At 33.1% G+C, this 19,915-nt stretch overlaps 1 protein-coding gene across 1 annotated transcript in view; it reads right to left on the bottom strand.

The window, feature by feature from the left end:
* EPHA6 (EPH receptor A6) overlaps nt 1-19,915 on the bottom strand; it is an 861,061-nt gene that overhangs the window by 706,733 nt on the left and 134,413 nt on the right. The window contains exon 3 of the mRNA XM_027102862.1: nt 13,145-13,808. Coding sequence (XP_026958663.1) covers nt 13,145-13,808 — 664 coding nt within the window. The remainder of the gene's footprint in view (nt 1-13,144; nt 13,809-19,915) is intronic.

Below are 19,915 nucleotides of genomic sequence, written 5' to 3'. Positions count from 1 at the left end.
AGTGTTTCTGAAATTATATTTCTTAGCACAGATGCTTTAACAAATGACTGAATAAAAAGATAGCTAACTTGTGAGGAAAACATTTCCACCAGAAGTTTTGTTCTCTTTAGTTGTAAAAATGTAACACACTAATAACAGGCTTAAAAGAACAAGTTTGATAATTTTATTTATATTTCCCAGATATACATTAATTTGCCTATATAAAATAAGTCTACAAACACTATATGTAAAGCAAATACGTTAGGTTTACGAGCCATAGGGTTTCTGAAGCAACTACTCAACTCTGCAACTGTAGCTTGAAAACAGTGATAGACAATATGTAAATGAATGGACTTGGCTGTACTCTAAAAAACTATTTACCAAAAGGGGCTAGAACGGCAAGCAGGGTATAGTTTGCCAACTCCACCTACAGAGTGTTACGTGATACTGACAAAGAGTCTCTCCTTGACCAAACTTTTAGTCAGGCTCTTCTGAGCCCTCTGTTCAATTAGGCCTGACCATGGACTTTTGTCTGTGTTCCTGCAGAGTCCAGTTTTAGCAAGAATCTTGCTAAACTGGTTTAGAGAAAATCCCCCACCCTAAATACCTGATCAATTCCTCATCTCCCATCATCCTCCAGGTGGTATCTGGTCACCCTGGTCCACCATTAGAAAGAATCCTGTCAGGATGGTTGAGCCAGAACCGCCCCAAGCTTTACCCCTGATGTTTCCCTGTTAGTAATTTTCCATCCATTGACCCACACCATACTCCATGGCTATAAATTCCCACATTTCTTGTTGTATTCAGAGTTAAGCTCAATTTCTCTCCACTACTATGACACTCCATTGCAGCAGTACCCCTGAATAAAGTCTGCCTTACAGTTTGTTTTTTACTATGGTATGAACAGACTTTATTGCTTGCAACAGGAAGTGGGAGAGGAGGGGATATGGCAGCGCCAGCTCCTAGGGTGGCTCCACAGACTTGGTCGCCACTCTCGAAAAACTTGGTTCTTTAACACGTGTCACAAGGATTTTTTTCTTTAACAATATCAAAAACAACCTGTGATTTTTCCTTTGATTGACCCAAATCCATATTTAATACCTAGATGATGTCTTCTTATTTTCATGTTTCTCTTTCACCTTTTCTCCTAGTCTTCAAAAATTACTGTTTCACCACAGTTGTAAAGTTCCATGAAAATCCTAATTTGTATCCTACAAACCAACATCTTTTTGTTAAAACTTTGCCTATGCTTCATTTTATTGTAACAAGAAATTTTCTGTGGGACTTTTCTTGCCTCCAACTAGATCCTTAAACTAAGGTATAATTAGAGGCTAATTGCACACATTTTAAAGAAAGATGGATTCAATGGTGAAGGTAACTCCTCTGGGACTTGGTAAAAGATGGCAGTGCTGGCCCTATACCCACATCACTGTTGCTCTCCCCTCCCCAATCTCAATCCCTATAAAGTAAGAACCGTGGTATTAAATAATCCATCTATTTTCCCTATTAATTAGTTATCTCTACTTTACCATAGATTAAACTATTTCATGTAATGTAGTCTATTTTTTCCCTGTCTACTCGGTACCACTGATAAATATTTCTCTTTGGGAAATAATACTACACATTTTAAATATCTTCTCTTGAATATATTTTAATGTCTGACAGGGCTCTTGCTCTCCTTCAGCATCCTTTTCAAATAATCTATATGTCATTCCACTTATTATTTCATATAACATTTCTAATCATTTCTGCTGAGTTCAAAGTGGCAAAACAGTAACAATTTTGAGTGTGATTTGTTTATAATTCTAAATTAAAATTTATATCTTACAAATATTTAAACTTCTCATCTAAGACCACAGTGTGTACATCAAATTATTCTACTCTTCCTTACATCACTCAAAACAAATTTGTAATTCATTGCATTAGATAGAATATCCTCTTGCCAATTTTTAACAAATGTAAGAAAAAATATATAATTCAGCATTAAAGTAATAATGCATCAGGAACAGATAACTTTACTGAGTCAAAGATGGGTCATCTAAGGCAATATAATATTATAACATTTCATCAATAAGTATGTAGAGGAATTTTGTGGTCACGTCACTAGATGTCAGAGAACTTTTGAAAAAATTTAGCAAGCATTGTGAATAAAAATATTTACCTAATTAATGTATCCTATTTATTGTATAGGATAATTATTTTTTAATTTTTTTACATAATTATGCATCATATTTCATATGCATGGAAAATTAGTTCACATTTAGCAATCTATAATACCCACATACAATTAGGCTTTAAGAAGAGTATGCTCTTGGTCATAATGTAATTAGTAAATTAATAGAGAATCTTTAGAAAAGCTCTCACATAATCCATATGTATTGCCATTTCAAAGTTTTACCAGTTAAAAAATTTCCAGTTAATTTCATTTTAAATATTTAATTAATATAGAGATAAATAATATAATTTTTTACCATGGTAGGGTGAAAAGTAAACCATCCTGAATAGTATTAGTTAACTTCAAAACAAGAATAGAAACAAAACAAAGAAATGAGGATATAAGGCATCTTAAGAAAAAAACAAAAAATAAACTGATCCTATTTAAAGAATTCTATCCAAGACAATAGTTGTTTATCTCTGTCCAAAGGAACAGGGTTTGCCTCTTTCAAGAGGTTTTCATGGCTTTCTATAGCAGTCGCCTTTGATACTGTCAAATAATGGGAATAAATCATGCTTTTTCCTTGTCCACTGCTGAAGATAAAGCAGAGCTTGTTTTTATGCTCCCAAAGTTCCCATCAATTTTGGTACTGCTTGCCTGTTTATATGGTGATAGTCCTTGTATAGAGCAACTGGCAACTGGAAATCTCCATCCCTTTAAGTTTATCACCACTCTATAGTTCCCTGTAAAATGGAGACTACCATTTTCAGTAATACCTATATTCTTTATTTATTATAACTTATCCTAAAAACAGATAGTTTGGCCTAAGCTCAGATTGAAAACAGTAACTGGTTATACAGAATAGTGATAGAGAAATATTTGCAATACTAAAATTTTCCATTGTATAGTATTATATGCCAAAAGGGAAAAAAATTCAAGTACAAAAAAGGAGGACTATTTCTTTAAAAGGCCACGTGCATAATTGAGGACACCAGTAATTTATTTAATTCTCATTATAAGTCATTATTTCAAAGGACTAAAAAATATTAAGAATGTCCCCCCCATATCATCACAATGTGTATTCGAGTTTATCATCACTTCCCAGGTAATCATAACTGTTACTATAAATAAAATAAAAAATGCTTTTCTCACAAAGGATAACAAGATATGTTAAATCAAAGTAAACACTTTAAGTATATTTATATCAGATACACTTTTTTCAACCCTGTCGCACCCACTCCTTGTTCTGTATCAAGTTTTATTCCTTTGATGCCTATTCTCCTTAGAACTATGTTGTCCTTTGAAATATACTTCCCTAGAGCTGAGATATGTAAATACTCTAAAAATGAAAATTATTATATTTTTTTTCATATGGAGGATACAAAGTCAACTGTACCTTGTAGTTCTAATGCTAGCTCTGAACATATAATGAAAAAATGTATAACAAAATTATCCTCAGATTTTAACACGCATGATATAATATTACTATATATAGTTGTTATGATGCTTAGAATAAAATTTAACCTGAATTATATACAGATTTATTAAATACAATATTTTGTTATACTCTATTCCTATAAAATGAAAAGTGAGATATTTTTCTCCTCTGGTAAAATTCTGCCATTATATCTTCAATGTACTACATAATATCCCACTTGAAAGTTTATTCTGAATGTTCTTTGTTGCTATTATGGATAATTCATGGAAATAATCACCCCCTCTTCAAATAGTTGAATCCTATTTATTTCTATGGACAGAGAACAAGGTTTAAATTTATAGAAATAACTTATATTCTAATGTTTAATTTAGCATAATTAGTTCAGTTTATATCTGGTTTGATGGAACATTAATATATAGCCTAATGCTTGTCTGTTGATCAAAAAAATCCTGATTATTTATACTGGATGTAGCTTAATATTAAGGCTTACACAAAGAAGCTTTTACTCTACTGATTATATAATTTTTACAAGTGTGTCAACTTGAGTAAAATGTATATGTCATTTCTATGCCAAGGCTTCTAAGAAGAAGATGTGTACCTTATATACTTTCCTTCTTTCTCTCACTGGATACAGATGACTACAAGGCCATACGAGATAATGGAGCTATAGACAGAAAATATATAATTCTCCTATTTTCTGTATGAAGGAAAGCCCTCAACAGCCAGGAACACCCTGGACTGTAATGTAAATTAAAAATGAACTTCTATATGTTAAAGCTCTAGAATTTGGAATTTTGTCTTCTCAGCTTTTAAATATTACCCAAATTGAAGGGCGTGTGTGTGTGTGTGTGCGTGTGTGTGTGTGTGTGCGTGTGTGTGTGTGTGTATACACAAAGAAAAAACTTCAGGTGTGGATTTTTTGTGTAGTTTCTGAGACGTGGAATTGACAAATAGATTAAAAGGCTACTATGACTTTAAGGAAATCTTATTGCCAACAAATCATGAGTCTGGTCTAAAAGACCCTGTAACTATGAAATGACTCTGGAGTCCCCAAAATAGACGAGCATGAAACAGGTATGAAAGCCGTTCAGCCACCAATAACTAATTCAAAAACTGTCAGGATAATAAGAAGCTCACAGATAGCATAGCCAAGGGCCATTGAGAATGACGGATAAGAGCATCAACTCAACTGCTGTTGAGGTTCTTCACAATGCCTGCCCATCACTGCTATGGAGCACTACTAGTTCCTATTATTCTCCTTTCTTAATGGCAGTTTTCTACTTATTTCAACCATTTTATATTTTGTGTTAGGGTAAATGGCTTGTCATTTAATGTGTAGGTCACCAGCTGACAAGAGAATGTATCTGAACCTGATGGAGAAAAATTTGTATTGACAGATACATGAGGATGATTACGTACACTTTGTGGATGAAGTGGCAGACTACTGCAGAGATAACCAAGTATCTACAAAAATTGGGCTTCCTCTTCCATGATAAAGAATTGTTGCTGGAAAGTGACTATTGAGCCAGGGATAACATTTAACAACAGCCCACCCCTATTTGCAGTTAGGTGTGGTCACATAACCAGTTCCCAGTGTTGTATTTGAGAGGAATTAATGTGGCTCTTCAGATCTGAGTTGGTTAAGAAACACATGCGCCTTCTCCAATCCCTTTTTACAACCTCTGAACTGGACACAGATAACTACAAGGCCCTAGGAGATGGCTGGCCCACTAAATGCAAGAAGTCCTAGATCCCTGAATGCATGGAGTGGAACTGCTGTCAACCAGTAATACTAACATGAATTATTTGGTAAATTTCTTAGGGCTCTACAGTTTTCTATTTATAAGGCCTAAGGGAAGAAGATTAGCTCAAATATAAACTCTCTAAATTAAAAAAAAAAGACATAGAAAACAAGTTAGCACACAAGTTACAACTCCAAAGTACATGCTGACACTAATGCTTAGAAATATTTAGACTCAATTTCTTTCAAAACTTATTTGAATGTGACTTTAAAATGCATAAAGAATAAAATAGTATCCATAAAAAAGAAAAATAAATTATGAAACAAAGTAGGTAGAAATAAAACAATAACAATATAACAATAACAAGTGAGAATGGAAAAAAAAAACCTCAATGGATGAAGTAATCTCTTAACTAGCTGTAGCCAAAGTGAAAATTCATTACCCGGAAATTAGTTGAGATTGAAAATTAAAAAAAAAAAAAAACATATCGGAGACAAAGAGGATAATATTGAAAGTCTTCAACAAATATCTCATAGGTATTCTAGAAATACAAAACAGAATAAAGTATCACACGCACACACACTTTTTCAGGTTAAAACACAAAATGAGAAGTGAAGCAGGAAAAAATAATCCATAGCAGTTACATAATAATGTAACTGAAGACCAAAAATATGGAACCTATAAGTAATCTCCCAAATAATGACAGTTAAGACTGTCAGAACGTCACTGGCAACAACAGATTCTTATGGACAGGGGAATAATATTTTCAGAGTGTTGAGGAAAAGTAATAGTCACTTAGTATTCTATAACCAAATAAACAATCATTGAAAAGGGAGGACAAAATATTTTTAGATATCCATTAAATAAAGGGCTTAAAATTATAGAACCTTGCCAAAAGATCTACCAAAGGATATACTTCAGCAAATGGAATAATGAACCCAGAAGAAAGGATATAATGATAGAAAAAAAAATCAAGTATAAAATCTGTTAATATGTCTTGGTGTATCTAAGTACTGACTTTATGAAACCATTGATTTTGTTTCTTTAAAAAGCCAAACTAAAACTCTAGACAATGTTCACAAGAAAGGTAGTAATTTCAGGGGGTGACATGGTGTGTCATGTTGGAAAGAAAACAGAGATACTATATAATTTTATCCCCTCTTAGAGATATATGTGTTAAGAAAGGATTTTTTAAATTAAGCATAGCTCCTATAGAAATATGATTTATAGCTTTCAAGTTGGCCGACAGTAAAAGAGAACTATAATTGAAGTTAAAATCTGGTCAAAATAATTTATTAAGAATGATCATTTCAAGACAGTTTATGTTTTAACCTATTTTAAAAATTGTGACAAAGAACAAAATACTTATTTAACTTTATTATGTTTTGTTTGGAAATAATACCTTCTATTTTTAGACTCCTTCAAGCCTCTTGATTTCATATTCCTCTCAAGCCAGATGAAAATCTGGAATTGCTTCATGCAATAAAGCAGCTTTATTTGGAATTGAAGGTTATATTGTAAGAGTTTATATTTACATTGTGATAACCTTTAGAAAGTGAAAATACTATTTGGGCCAATAAGTCTGCCCCTTTTTCTGATCCCAATCTCACCTTTCAGCTTTTCATCATACCCTCAAGCCCCCTTATTTAATGCCAGCAAATCCTGGTGTTTCAAATTTTCTTTATGCTCTCTGCTTCCACAATCATCTCTGATAACATGATTAGACAGAAGATCATAAACACAGAGCATAAATGCTTCTGAATTGCAACAGAGGACAGAGTCATGAAGCCTTAATAACAACACTCTTCAGGAGATCAAATCGATAGCTATGTCACCAAAGGCCCTGCATATCCCATTCACCTCTGTGAACAATAATGCAATGGTCCAAGAACTGCCACCATCCTTTCCTCCAGAATTTTTAAGCAGCACTAGAGGGAAAATAAAAACATGTTTCTAGGAAGAGAAAAAGTTATAAAATATTCTTTATGTTTTAGAACTTTACTTTCATAGCCAGATGTTATTTTGTTAAATTATATCATGTGATACTTAAAGGCTTAAAGAAGATACCTTTGCAATAAATATACATATATATTCATAGCAGGTCTGAAATACCAAACCCTAACTAATATCTCTAAGTACATGTGTTACTACCTAAATGAGATTTATTCTAAATTAATATCCAACAGGAGTTTATTAGGGATTCATGTCACTTCGGAACTTACAACTCAACAAAAATTATTCAATTTTCCATGTTAATTGATTCCAATTTTCTTCCATAGTGTTAAGATATTCTTAGTTATATGAAGTGAAACACTATTTGATGTAAATTAATGTTTTATGAATCTGTGCTATTTTATATTCAAGCCCTTAGTGGAATAAATTAAGACAATTAAAAAAATTAAATCTGTAACATCAATATGACTAAGTATGGCAGTTTTAATTATGAACCTATGAAATAAAATAAAAAGTTATGAAAAATAAGATATTGGAGCAAGTATAAAATACTGCCTATAATGTAGAGTTACCCAAATTACTGTGTTTGGTTTTAAATTTTAGCATATCTGCTTAATATAATGTTTATGTCTATTTAAACCTGATCGAAAATAATAAGAATAAAATTGCCTCTCTTTTTTGTGCTTCTAGAATTTGGATCTAGATACACCTTAACATTACAGAGAAAGGAATCACAAGTTGAAACATTTAGTATTATAACTTTTAGGATAAAGCATGATAATAAATTATTTAAATGCAAATAAATATACACAATTCATTATATATGATAGTATGGGTAGATACAGATTTATTCTATTTTAAACCAGCTTATTGTACTTTTGTTATGTAGCAGGCCAAGAGTTCTCAAATGTACTCAAGTAAATTATGAGTATTCCTAAAACCTCACTATAATTTTTCCTATTTATCATGTCTAACAGCAAAGTCCCAGATAAATCTATATTTTTCCATCATTCTCGGTAGCCTGAATCTCAGAATGGATGTGTAGATACTGTTCTAACAGTGCCCATATCAGATTCCACAAAATAAACACAGAGCAAAAAGGGACTAATTAATGATGAGTAACTAAGGGCTCCTCTGTTTGGCAGGCAGGAAAAGTTAAAGCATCAAGGTGAGGGCATGGATGCTTGGAATAAGGAAATGAAAGAGAAAGAGAAAGGAAGGGAGGAAGTGAAGAAGGGGAGGAGAGAAGGAGACATGGAGGGAGGAAAGACACACAAAGATCAGTCTGAGAATTATCTAGGCTTTAGTTATAAATCTAGTATTAGTTACCAAGTGGCCCCAGGGAATAAAATTCTGTTCTCTATAACTTAGAATCCTGATTCATAAAATGAGGGATAAAAATATTTTCAAAGGCTTTCCAGATCTAAAATACCACAACCCTCCCTGAAGAAAACTTTCCTATTTCACAGAAATATGAAGACACAGAGCATTCTGTCAGTATACCTCTAACCATTCAGTAGAACCTGGTACTACTTATCATTCAGTAGGACCTGGTACTACTTATCATTCACATCAATAAATTCCTTACCCTTCATTATACAAATGATTTTTAAATATATCTCTTTTATCTGACAGCCCTGGTAAAACAGGCACATAAATAATTAGAACAAATTATAGCACAGATGACAGAGACATTAACTTTGTGAAGATACAGATATATGTGCTATATATATGTGATATATATATTTGTGCTAGACCCTGAAGGATGAATAAAATTCCACCACAGAAAAGGAAGAAGAAAGGGACACCAAGCAGCTAGATAAAACATGAAAAAAAAGAGCAAGAAACATGAAAAATACATGGATTATTCAAAAGTAACAAAAACAAAACAGGAGACAGAATTTGCCAAAGTCAGAAAATAATAAGACAAGGCCAAATTGTGAAGTCCCTTGAATGGCACAATGACTAACTAGTTCTAATGGAAGAGAAAGAAAAAATAGAATAATTTCCTAAAATGAAATGTATTAAAATTGCTATCAGGATTTACACAATAAGCGACTTTAGGGCCTCAAACATCTCAGATGAAGTATCAGACATGTGAGTGAAGCCATGTTAGATGTCCAGCCTTGTTAAACCTCCAAATAACTGCAGTGGCATTGAGTGACCCAGATAAAACCAGCAGAAGACCAGCCAACTGAACCCAGTCCATATTTCGAGATTGTAAGCAAATAACTTATACAGGATAAAGGATACTGTTTTAACAAAAAGCTAAAACATGTGGCATTTGCTTTAGTAATGAAAAAACTGTGGAGGCTGGAAGGGTGGCAAGAAGGCTGTGACTGGAGGATGGAAGAGCAGTAAATTAATTATTATTAGAGATAATGAAAGGTCAACCAACAATTGGTGAGAAAGACTACCTGTGATAACTTGGAAGACACAAAAAGTACTTCATAATGTTGTGGATCAAATTACGAAGTTTTCCTGAAAGATGGTGAAACTAGCAACTGGCCACATGGAAATTCTTATAACTAAGGAGGATAACTCAGAGGGCAAAGTCAAGAGTAATGAAGACAAAGAGCCACAGAGAACTAATCCCAGGTTGCAGAACTGGGCTCCAAGCAAAGAACAGTCCTTGCCTCTATAATTAGGGACTCTGATGACCTTTGCTGGATTTCAGAATCACAATGGACCAGTGATTGCTATGTTCCCTGCCTTCAGGAATGTGAGAATCTTTTACAACTTTCCTAATCCTGTCCCATATGTGTTGTGTGTGTGAGGAACGATAACATCTCGTTTAGTTTTTAATTCTCCAGATGAAGGAGAGCTTTAGCTATGAAGCTTTATTCATATCCAGAAGAGATTTCACTGAAGCTCTTCTGGACTTCAACACAATGCCATAATGGAATAGATCTTTGGGAGGATGTGGGTTTTTGTGCATGAAGGAGGGACATTAGTCACAAGAATTAAGAGAGAAGACTGTGGTATAATGTTACACTGGCAGCTCCCTATAAACATACTTACAGGCATTCAGCCCCTTTTGCAGTCCCCTCGCATACTCACTTTATACCTGGCCATGTGGAAAAGTCCCTCTTCGGCCAGCTACTATACTGTAAAAAAGCTTGTGTCAGATCCTTTAATGAAGTAAGGCCATGTAGAGAGAGGCTCTGGAATATAAGAGGTCATCTTAGACATTCCAACCCCTGTTAATCTCCCAGCTGAATTCAGCTACATGAGTGACCTCTGTTTATTCTACAATAAGCAGAAGAATTACCCATCTGAGCCCTAAGAAATCATAAATTATTATGGCTTTAAGTTATTAAATTTTACCTCAATAGCAATAGATCATTGAAACATAAGCCTCTATTTATATTTATCTCTACTACCTATCAAAATGATTAACAGATAGTAGGTACTCAAAAAAATAGCTAAAATAAAAGGTCTAATAGAATAAGCCAGAAGAAAAGAAAATGATATACATTGTTTTTTCTTTTCTCATTATATATATAAACATATGGTCACATTATTACCTGAGCTACTCTTTATTCACATAAATTTCAATTAATTTTTCATGTAGGTTATAGGTAATTCTGAGATTTGGTTGTAAGATAAATTGTTGACAGACTGCAACAGAATCCATGATAAAAAATTATTATCAGAGGATAGAAAGGGGCAATATGAAGAATCAAGAACACACTTAAACAAATACTTTAAAATGGAAACTAGTGATAGTGTAAGATACCTTTCTCTAAAAATGAGGTCTCCACATCCACTTCCTTTCTGTTTGTAAATAGCAATTCATTGTAGTCAATTGGAAACAGGCACATGTGTTTGCATGTAACAGTTTTCCATATACTTTACCATTAATTGATTATAACCACTAATTTATTTTTGGATAAGGAAGTTAGTAAGCCATGGATTTAGAATCCAAGTATAATCTTCCAATTTCTGCCATCTGCTAGAAGATGATGAACATTTGTACTGTACCCACTCTCTCATTTCTGTAGTCAAATAAATTATAATAAAGATAACAAGCCATAAAAATGAACGAGTCTAGCAGTAGCTCTAGATAAGCTGATAATTATCATATATCCAAAGTCATCTTTGCCAACAACTGAAGGAATTTTCAGGCATGCAAACAAGAATGAAATTTCACAGAGCAGACATATTAAGCAAAAAACATCTAGTCATCAATGATTGTCACTACCTCTAATTCTGTGATCAATGCCATAAAATATATTTAATAATAATTAATCACATAAATCCTTAGATAATTATTGTTTAAATAATTTTAAAGCTTTATTATTTTTACCAATATACAGCATCCACCTAATATAAAATATGGTAAAACTACATGGTTAGTATATGTCATATGTTTTATCCTTGGCTATTATTGTCTTCTTAATCTCACTGAAAAATTATTCATGTTGCATTTTCCAATGTAAAATATTCTATAGTGCCCCTTCAAAGGATCATTTATATTGATAACTTATTTTGTTTCATTCTAAATCTTTGTTACAGGTGAATAAAAATTTTGAATTAAATCTATATAAATTTCAATGAAATATATTTTAACGATTAAATAGTGATGGAAAGTTGGCTCACACTTTAAATAAATATAGTACAGACTTTTCACACAAACAGTACTTTCAAATGACCAAACATAATCATCACCGGTGGCTTTAGTGAACTTTTTCAGCATTCAAGAACCCAAGCGTTTCATAAATAGATAAAACATTTAAAAATTCACATATATTACCACTGACCCTTATATAGAAACAAACATGTTTTTTTCTCATTTACTTTCATCCCTTTTAATGGGTGGCAACATACCACCGAACATCACCAAAAAAGTAAGTAAATTCAGTATGGTGCTATAGAAAAATAACTACAAATAATTTACCATTGAGAGGAAAAGATCTCTACTATGTTACTATTTACCAAGCATTAATTTTATTTCTTTATTTGTATTTTGATTATGAGTCCTAAATCCAAACATAATTGATATAAATTATCTTTATCAGGGGATATGCAAAAATTTTTAAGTGTATATATTTATTAGATTAATAAGCCTTCATAAAATGATTCAAATAAAAAATTGTTTTATCTTGAAAATTACAGATATTTCATATCATAACTACATGAAAGGTATGGTTTTCAACTTAATCAGCATTGCACTGTGTTCATACTTCCTAACAATTCGATCTTGCACAAGTACTGCTATTTAAACAAAAAAAGCTAATGTGTTATATGGTAGGAAATTGTATATAATAGTAGCAAAGGATAAATTAATTTCTGATATACTCCGTACTCAATCACCAAACACATAACATTCCTATAAACTGTCCTATATATTTTTAAACATATGTATGATTCATATGCAAACATATGAATTCCTCATTTATTTAAATATAATTTCAGCTTACCTAGGTACTATTGAATTATTACAAATCAACATGAAAGAAAGAATTGTTTTCAAACTGTCTTTAAATGTCATATTCTCTATAGACCACCAAAACATAAAAGTTAAGCAAATGCCTGCTTTGATCCCTTTTGCTTTTTGTTGCTGCTACTGATGTTGCTTTCCTTTATAAAAATCAGGTAAATATAGCAATTCATACAGCAACTATTCTACTGAAGGCAATATGCAAGAACACTTGTCATGGTATATAATTTATTTTACATTTTCATACACCATTCCCAGGAGGAAAAAAAATCAGAAATTATCTTATAGTTAATATGAGTTAATTTCTTCCACAATTAATTCTTCCAGGAATAGTATTCGAAAATGTATTATTTGAAAATAAATATACAGCCAATTTACCTTTAAAAAACCATCATTTGAATGCATGAATAATTATTTAAATATTTCTTTCTTACCGTGGCAAGAACCTTCAATTTCTTCATATCCTGTACTGCAGATACACCTTCCAAGAGGAACCAGCCAATCTCCATCAGCTCCACAATACAGTTTAGGAGTGTCACGCTCTTCTGCACTCTTCACACAAGAGCCCCTTACTTCAACCAAGGAGGAAGAATCAACTCTTGGGATAGTGTCTGGAAACATGGCCAGATTACGAACAGTAAAGGGGCACTTTTTGTAGAAAACACGGACCGAAACTAGGGCAATGCATGCCCCAATGTCTTGAAAAGCCAGATAAAATCCCTTCCTTTCTACAGGCCCCACCTCACGAACTTCAGTGTTGAGTTTGAGGATGCGATCACCCAAATCCATCTGGGTAAAACTTTCATCAGCAGCAATTGTGTCAATCTTTGTATACTGGCTTGGCTTGAATTTAATTCCATGGGACTCATCTGATTCCACATAATATAGATTAAATGTTTCTTTGCAAGTCCCCAAGACCCATGGGATGCTGTTACAATCCCTCAGTGTGAACTTCATTTCCACATAAATTTTCTGAGCTGCATCACGGGAGATCCAGTTTGTACGAAGCCAGTTGTTTTGGTTTGGTTCCATCACATTACATACCTGGTATGTGTGAATGGGCCTATTATGTTCATCCATTTCAGTGATGGCATCCCACTGCAAAAAGCAAAAATAAAATAAATGATTATGAAACCACGAACATATATGATTACTTCAAAAATTTTCTGTTTTGCTGAAAGAAAAATGAATAAAAAGTATACAAATAAAGCAAAGCAAAGCAACAATGGTGCAGGATTTTAACCAGGAGGCTTTCATTAAGACAATAGGTTCTGAACATACCAGCTGTCCTGGTATGAATCTTACCTTCTTACATGTTAGTTGCAACATCAAGGGATACTTTACTTAATCTCTAGTTTCCTCAACTATAAAATGGAGCTGATAAGAGTACCTGTTTCATAGGATTGTTGTGAGGCATAAATTAGTTAATATATGTAAAGAACTTTAAATGGTTTCTAGTACTCTATAAACAACGTATAATAGCATCTATTATGTGATCAAATAACTAGACCAATGACAAATGTACTCTAGTTACCCATTTGTCTTCATATCCAATTTGCCACAAATTGAGGTATACTCATCAGTATTCAATTAAATATTTACATGTCTATTTTGATAGAAAATAGACATAGAGAAGGCTTTAGATTTATTCAAGAAATATTTATCAGGCACTATTCTGGATACTAGGAATACAGCAGTGCACTAGCTGAACAAAAACTCCCTGCCTTCATGGATCTTACTTAAAGTGAGGAGTCGCAATAAAAACTGTAAATGAGTCAACTGAAAAATATGGTAGAAAGTACAATGGGAAAAAATAAGGCAGGGAGATGGGGAAGAGGGTTGAAATTTTAAATAGTATGACCAGAGAAGGCCTTACTGAGGTTGTGACATTTAAGTAACGTCTTAGAGGTGAGGCAATGAAGAGGAAAGAGTAAGTACCAATCCCTGAGGCAGGAGGGTATAGGTATGTTTTAGGAACAGCTTGAACGGGCACTGAACAGAGAGGCAAAGAAGGTGCAAAAAAGCCTTTGTAAGCATTGGAAACACTTTGGCTTTTACTCTGAGCTAGATCATTGGATTTTCTTCACTTCTGCATGTTTACATACAAGCATTCTGCCACCTATATGAATAGAAAAAACTTACCTTTTTTTTAATTTTAGTAAAAATGTTTGAGTACATTGAAATTAATTGGCATTGGCATTATTTATACATCTAACACAGCATACTTCTATATTACAAATTTAGATTGTAAGTATATTTTATTTGTATAATAAAAGTTATAATAATTTTCAATAAACAAAAACACATTCTGGTAACTTTACAGTCTTTTGGAAAAACATAACTGGTCATCATAATTTCTCATTTCTATTAAAATACAGTAGAAATGATAAACTGTTTTCTATAGTGAATGTGTTCTATTTCTTGATACCACACTTCAGTGATTTATAATAAGCTTATTTAACTCATCCAGTTTGCAGTTTCTTATTTTATTTGACTGTAGAGAGTTAATTAATCGAGACTGGTGGAATTTCAATTAATATAGTTTCTAACAGAATGGTTTCTTTCCTCAGTCTATTGGATTGTTGAAACACTAATACTTTCAATTATCTACTTTAAATTTCCACAAATAAACAATTTATATTATCCATCAAACAAACTTAAAAACAATTCTGTATCTAAAATTTCATTTGTAAGTTGCTTGCTTGAAATTCAGAAGGTATTTTCCAGAAGAAACAATGAGTTCCTTTAGAACTGTGGATACAATTTTACAAAACACACCCACTGTTTATCAGGGGTGATTCAAAAATCTCACAGAGGCACATAAAATTACCCATCTAAATACCTTTCATACTAACAATATTATAGGTCTTATATGACTCTTACACGTAAATTTAAAGGCAACCAGAACTATCAAAGCTCATTTAAAATGGTAAGCTAACCATTCAGAATATAAATAGTAAGACAAGATACAACTAATAAAATCTGAGAACTGTCGAAATAAGTGTCCAAAATTCTAAGCATTTTTCCCATTGGAGAGCCTCTAAGATACTTATCCAGTGATTATTCTTATTTCAGATAAATTTCTAATCAGAATTGATTTTATTCCTCAGGGAGTGCATGTAATTACTACTGTCTACACTGCACCCTCTACTCTCCCATATAGGAGTATAGAGATATACTGTCAATAAATTCTGTTTGAATAATTACATTTTAACATCTTCAGACTATATCTCTTCATATTAATAAAAAGTATTAACAACTCTCATCAATCAATTCTCCTAAAATATGAGATTAAATAAATGTGAAAAATTACATCTGTGACAGAAAAAAAAGTTCTGAAATTATTACATATCTTTATTTAAAAATATGTTGGGTTTGGAAAAAATGTTTAGATGGAAAGAAAGATCAGGAATGAGAAGAATATGACACGCATACACTGAATCAGGACTCATCTGAACCAAGAGATAAGGAAATAACAAAATATCTGCAAATAATGAGAAATGTGGTTCTTTTCAAAGCACTACATAAGGATGTTTAACAAAACGGTAAATTATTTTCTATGTTAAATTAATGATGTTTGAGAAACAATAGTGTTTATTCTCTCATAATCAAAAAAAAAGGAAAGAAAGAAATCAGAATGAGATTCAGATACCAAAATAGCCAAAAGGTATCAACTGCTAAATTTAATCTTATCCTAGAATACTGAAAGTAATTTAAATTAGATTTTTAAATTTGAATATGATTCACTAAAATAAGAGTATAAATAAATTCAAGATTGCTATAAGATCTAAAAGGCTAGGAAATTTACTAAAAATATATTGTCATTAGTAGATATAGATATGCTATCATATTTAAATCATAATGTATCCTTTGAAAACACTGCATTTACACCAAGTTATATTTGTATTTATACAGTTACATAACATTTAGTTACAATTTCCAAGTATTAAAATAAATAGAGCCTCTAAAAATGTGGGGTCCAAGGAAAGAATGGAAGTATAGAGCTCACATACCAAATGTCTAAATATTTTTAGATGATAAATCATTCTTCAAAGAAGATTAAACTCTAAGTATGTTCCATTTGCCTACTTTAGAAAGATACTGGAAGGCCAGGTTCAAATTTAAAATATTTGGACTTCTCAGAATTTCATGCCAGCATGTGGTAGTCCATCCAGAGCCAACTCCTAACCTTAGTCAACCCCATTTCTATTTCTTCCCTGATGCTAGGTAAATCCCATACCATGAAGGACTTCACACAAGCACATATATGAGCATCCCAGTCTTCATGTCCCAGCTGTGTCCCTCCTCTGCTACAAAAAGATGCCAACTCTGGTCCTCTATTCAACCTAGGTTGAGCATACCAGTAGCACAGTTCACCCTTTGGAGGATGGACCCCCAACAAGAAGCCTTAAAGTTCTTGAAAGGAGATGTGAAGCCATCTGAGCAGGGAATTCAGGGGTCTTACCTACCGTGTGGTACAGAAGGAAAGCATAGGATCTAAGTAGCATATTACCTATTGCTCAAGGTCATTGCTTCACAAAGAAGGTTGTAGCTAGAGAAATTAATGGGGACAGCCATCTAAAGCTCTAGGAATAGTGTAACGTCTTCCATTCCCAAGTCTAAAGAAAGGTACAATCTCCCAAGACCAAACCAGGAAGTAATAGAAAATATGAACAGACTAATTACCAATACTGAAATTGAATAGGTAATTTTAAAACTCCCAATAAACAAAAGTCCAGGACCAGGTGGCTTCACAGGTGAATTTTTACCAAACATTTAGATAAGAGTTAACACCTATCCTTCTGAAACTATTCCAAAAAACTGCAGAGGAAGGAATACTTCTGAACTCATTCTATGAGGCCATCATCACCCCGACACCAAAACCAGACAAAGATATCACAAAAAAAGAAAATTACAGGCCAATACCACTGATGAACACAGATGCAAAAATCTTCAACAAAATACTAGCATACCAAATCGAACAATACATTAAAAGGATCATATAACATGATTAAGTGGGATCTATCCCAGGATGCAAGGATTTTTTAATATCCACAAATCAATCAATGTGATACACCACATTAACAAATTGAAAGATAAAAACCATATGATCATCTTGGGACTTCCCTGGTGGTCCAGTGGCTACAACTCCAGGCTCCTGATGCAGGGGGGCCAGGTTTGATCCCTGGTCAGGGAACTAGATCCCACATGCCACAACCAAGAGTTCACATGACACAACTTAAGATCCCACATGACACAACTTAAAAAAAAAAAAAAATCCTGCATGCTGCAACTGAAGATCCTGCACGCCACAACGAAGATCTTGCACATGGCAACGAAGATCCCTCATGCCACAACTAAGACCCGGTGCAGCCAAATAAATAAATAAATATTTTAAAATGTATGATCATCTATAGATGCAGAAAAAGCTTTTGATAAAATTCAACATCCATTTTTGGTAAAAGCTCTTCAGAAAGTGGGCATAGAGGGAAGCTATTTCTTCATAATAAAGGCCATACATGTCAAACCCACAGCTAATATCATACTCAATGGTGAAAAGTTGAAAGCATTTCCTCTAAGATCAGGAAGAAGACAAAGATTCCCACTCTAACCACTTTTATTCAACGTAGTTTTGGAAGTCCAAGCCACAGCAATCGGAGAAGAAAAAGAAATAAAAGGAATCCAAATGGGAAAAGAAGAAGTAAAACTGTCAATATTTGCAGATGCCATGATTCTATACATAGAAAATCCTAAAGACACTACCAGAAAACTACTAGAGCTAATCAATGAATTCAGTTAAGTTGCAGGATACAAAATTAATACACAGAAATCTGTTGTATTTCTATACACTAACAATAAAATATCAGAAAGAGAAATTAATGAAACAATCCCATTTACCATCACATCAAACAGAATAAAGTACCTAGGAATAAACCTACCTAAGGAGGCAAAAGACCGGTACTCTGAAAACTATAAAACACTGATGAAAGAAATTGAAGACAACAGAAACAGATGGAAAGATATACCGTGTTCTTGGATTAGAAGAATCAATATTGTTAAAATGACCACACTACCCCAGGCAATCTACAGATTCAATATAATCCCTATGACATTACCAATGGCATTTTTCACAGAACTAGAACAAAAATGTTTAAATTTGTATGGAAACAAAATAGACCCCAAATAGCCAAAACAATCTTGAGAAAGAACGAAGTTGGAAGAGTCATGCTCCCTGACTTTAGACTAAAAGCTACAGTAATTAAAACAGCATGGTACTGACACAAAAACAGAAATATAGATCAATGGAACAGGATAAAAAGCCCAGAAATAAACCCAGACACTTATGGTCAATTAATCTGTGATAAAGGAGGCAAGAATATACAATGGAAAAAAGACAGTCTCTTCAATAAGTGGTGCTGGGAAAACTGGACAGCTACATGTAAAAGAATGAAATTAGAGATTCTTTAACACCACATACAAAAATAAACTCAAAATGGATTAAAGACATAAATGAAAGAATGGATACTATAAAACTCCTAGAGGAAAACATAGTCAGAACACTCTGACATAAATTGCAGAAATATTTTTTTGGATCCATCTCCTAGAGTGATGAAAATAAATACCAAATAGGACCTAATTAAACTTAAAGCCTTTGCATAGCAAAGGAAACCATGAACAAAACAAAAAGACTACCTACAGACTGGGAGAAAATATCTGCAAACAATGCTACTGACAACGGCTCAATTTCCAAAATATACAAACAGCTTAATATCAAAAAATTAAACAATCCAATCAAAAAATGGGCAGAAGACCAAACAGACATTTCTCCAAAGAATACATACAGATGGCCAACAGGTACCTGAAAAGATGCACAATATCGCTAATTATTAGAGAAATGCAAATCAAAACTACAATGAGGTATCACCTCACTTCGGTCAGTATGGTCATCATTAAAAAGTCTACAAATAATAAATGCTGGAGAGGGTGTGGAGAAAAAGGAACCCTCCTACACTGTTGGTGGGAATGTAAATTTGTGCAGCCACTATGGAGGACAGTATCGAGGTTTCTTAAAAGACTAAAAATAGAGTTATCAAATGATCCTACAATTCCACTCCTAGGCATATCAGAGAAAACTCTAGTTGGAAAAGATACATGCACCCCAATGTTCATAGCAGACATGGAAGCTATGTCTGCTGTTTACAATA

Source organism: Aethalodelphis obliquidens, unplaced genomic scaffold (genome assembly GCF_003676395.1).
Source record: "Aethalodelphis obliquidens isolate GAN/ISIS:26980383/991018 unplaced genomic scaffold, ASM367639v1 scaffold1, whole genome shotgun sequence".
Taxonomy (NCBI): domain Eukaryota; kingdom Metazoa; phylum Chordata; class Mammalia; order Artiodactyla; family Delphinidae; genus Aethalodelphis; species Aethalodelphis obliquidens.
The sequence above is the reverse complement of the archived record's forward strand: the minus strand, read 5'-3'. Positions and strand labels throughout refer to the sequence as shown.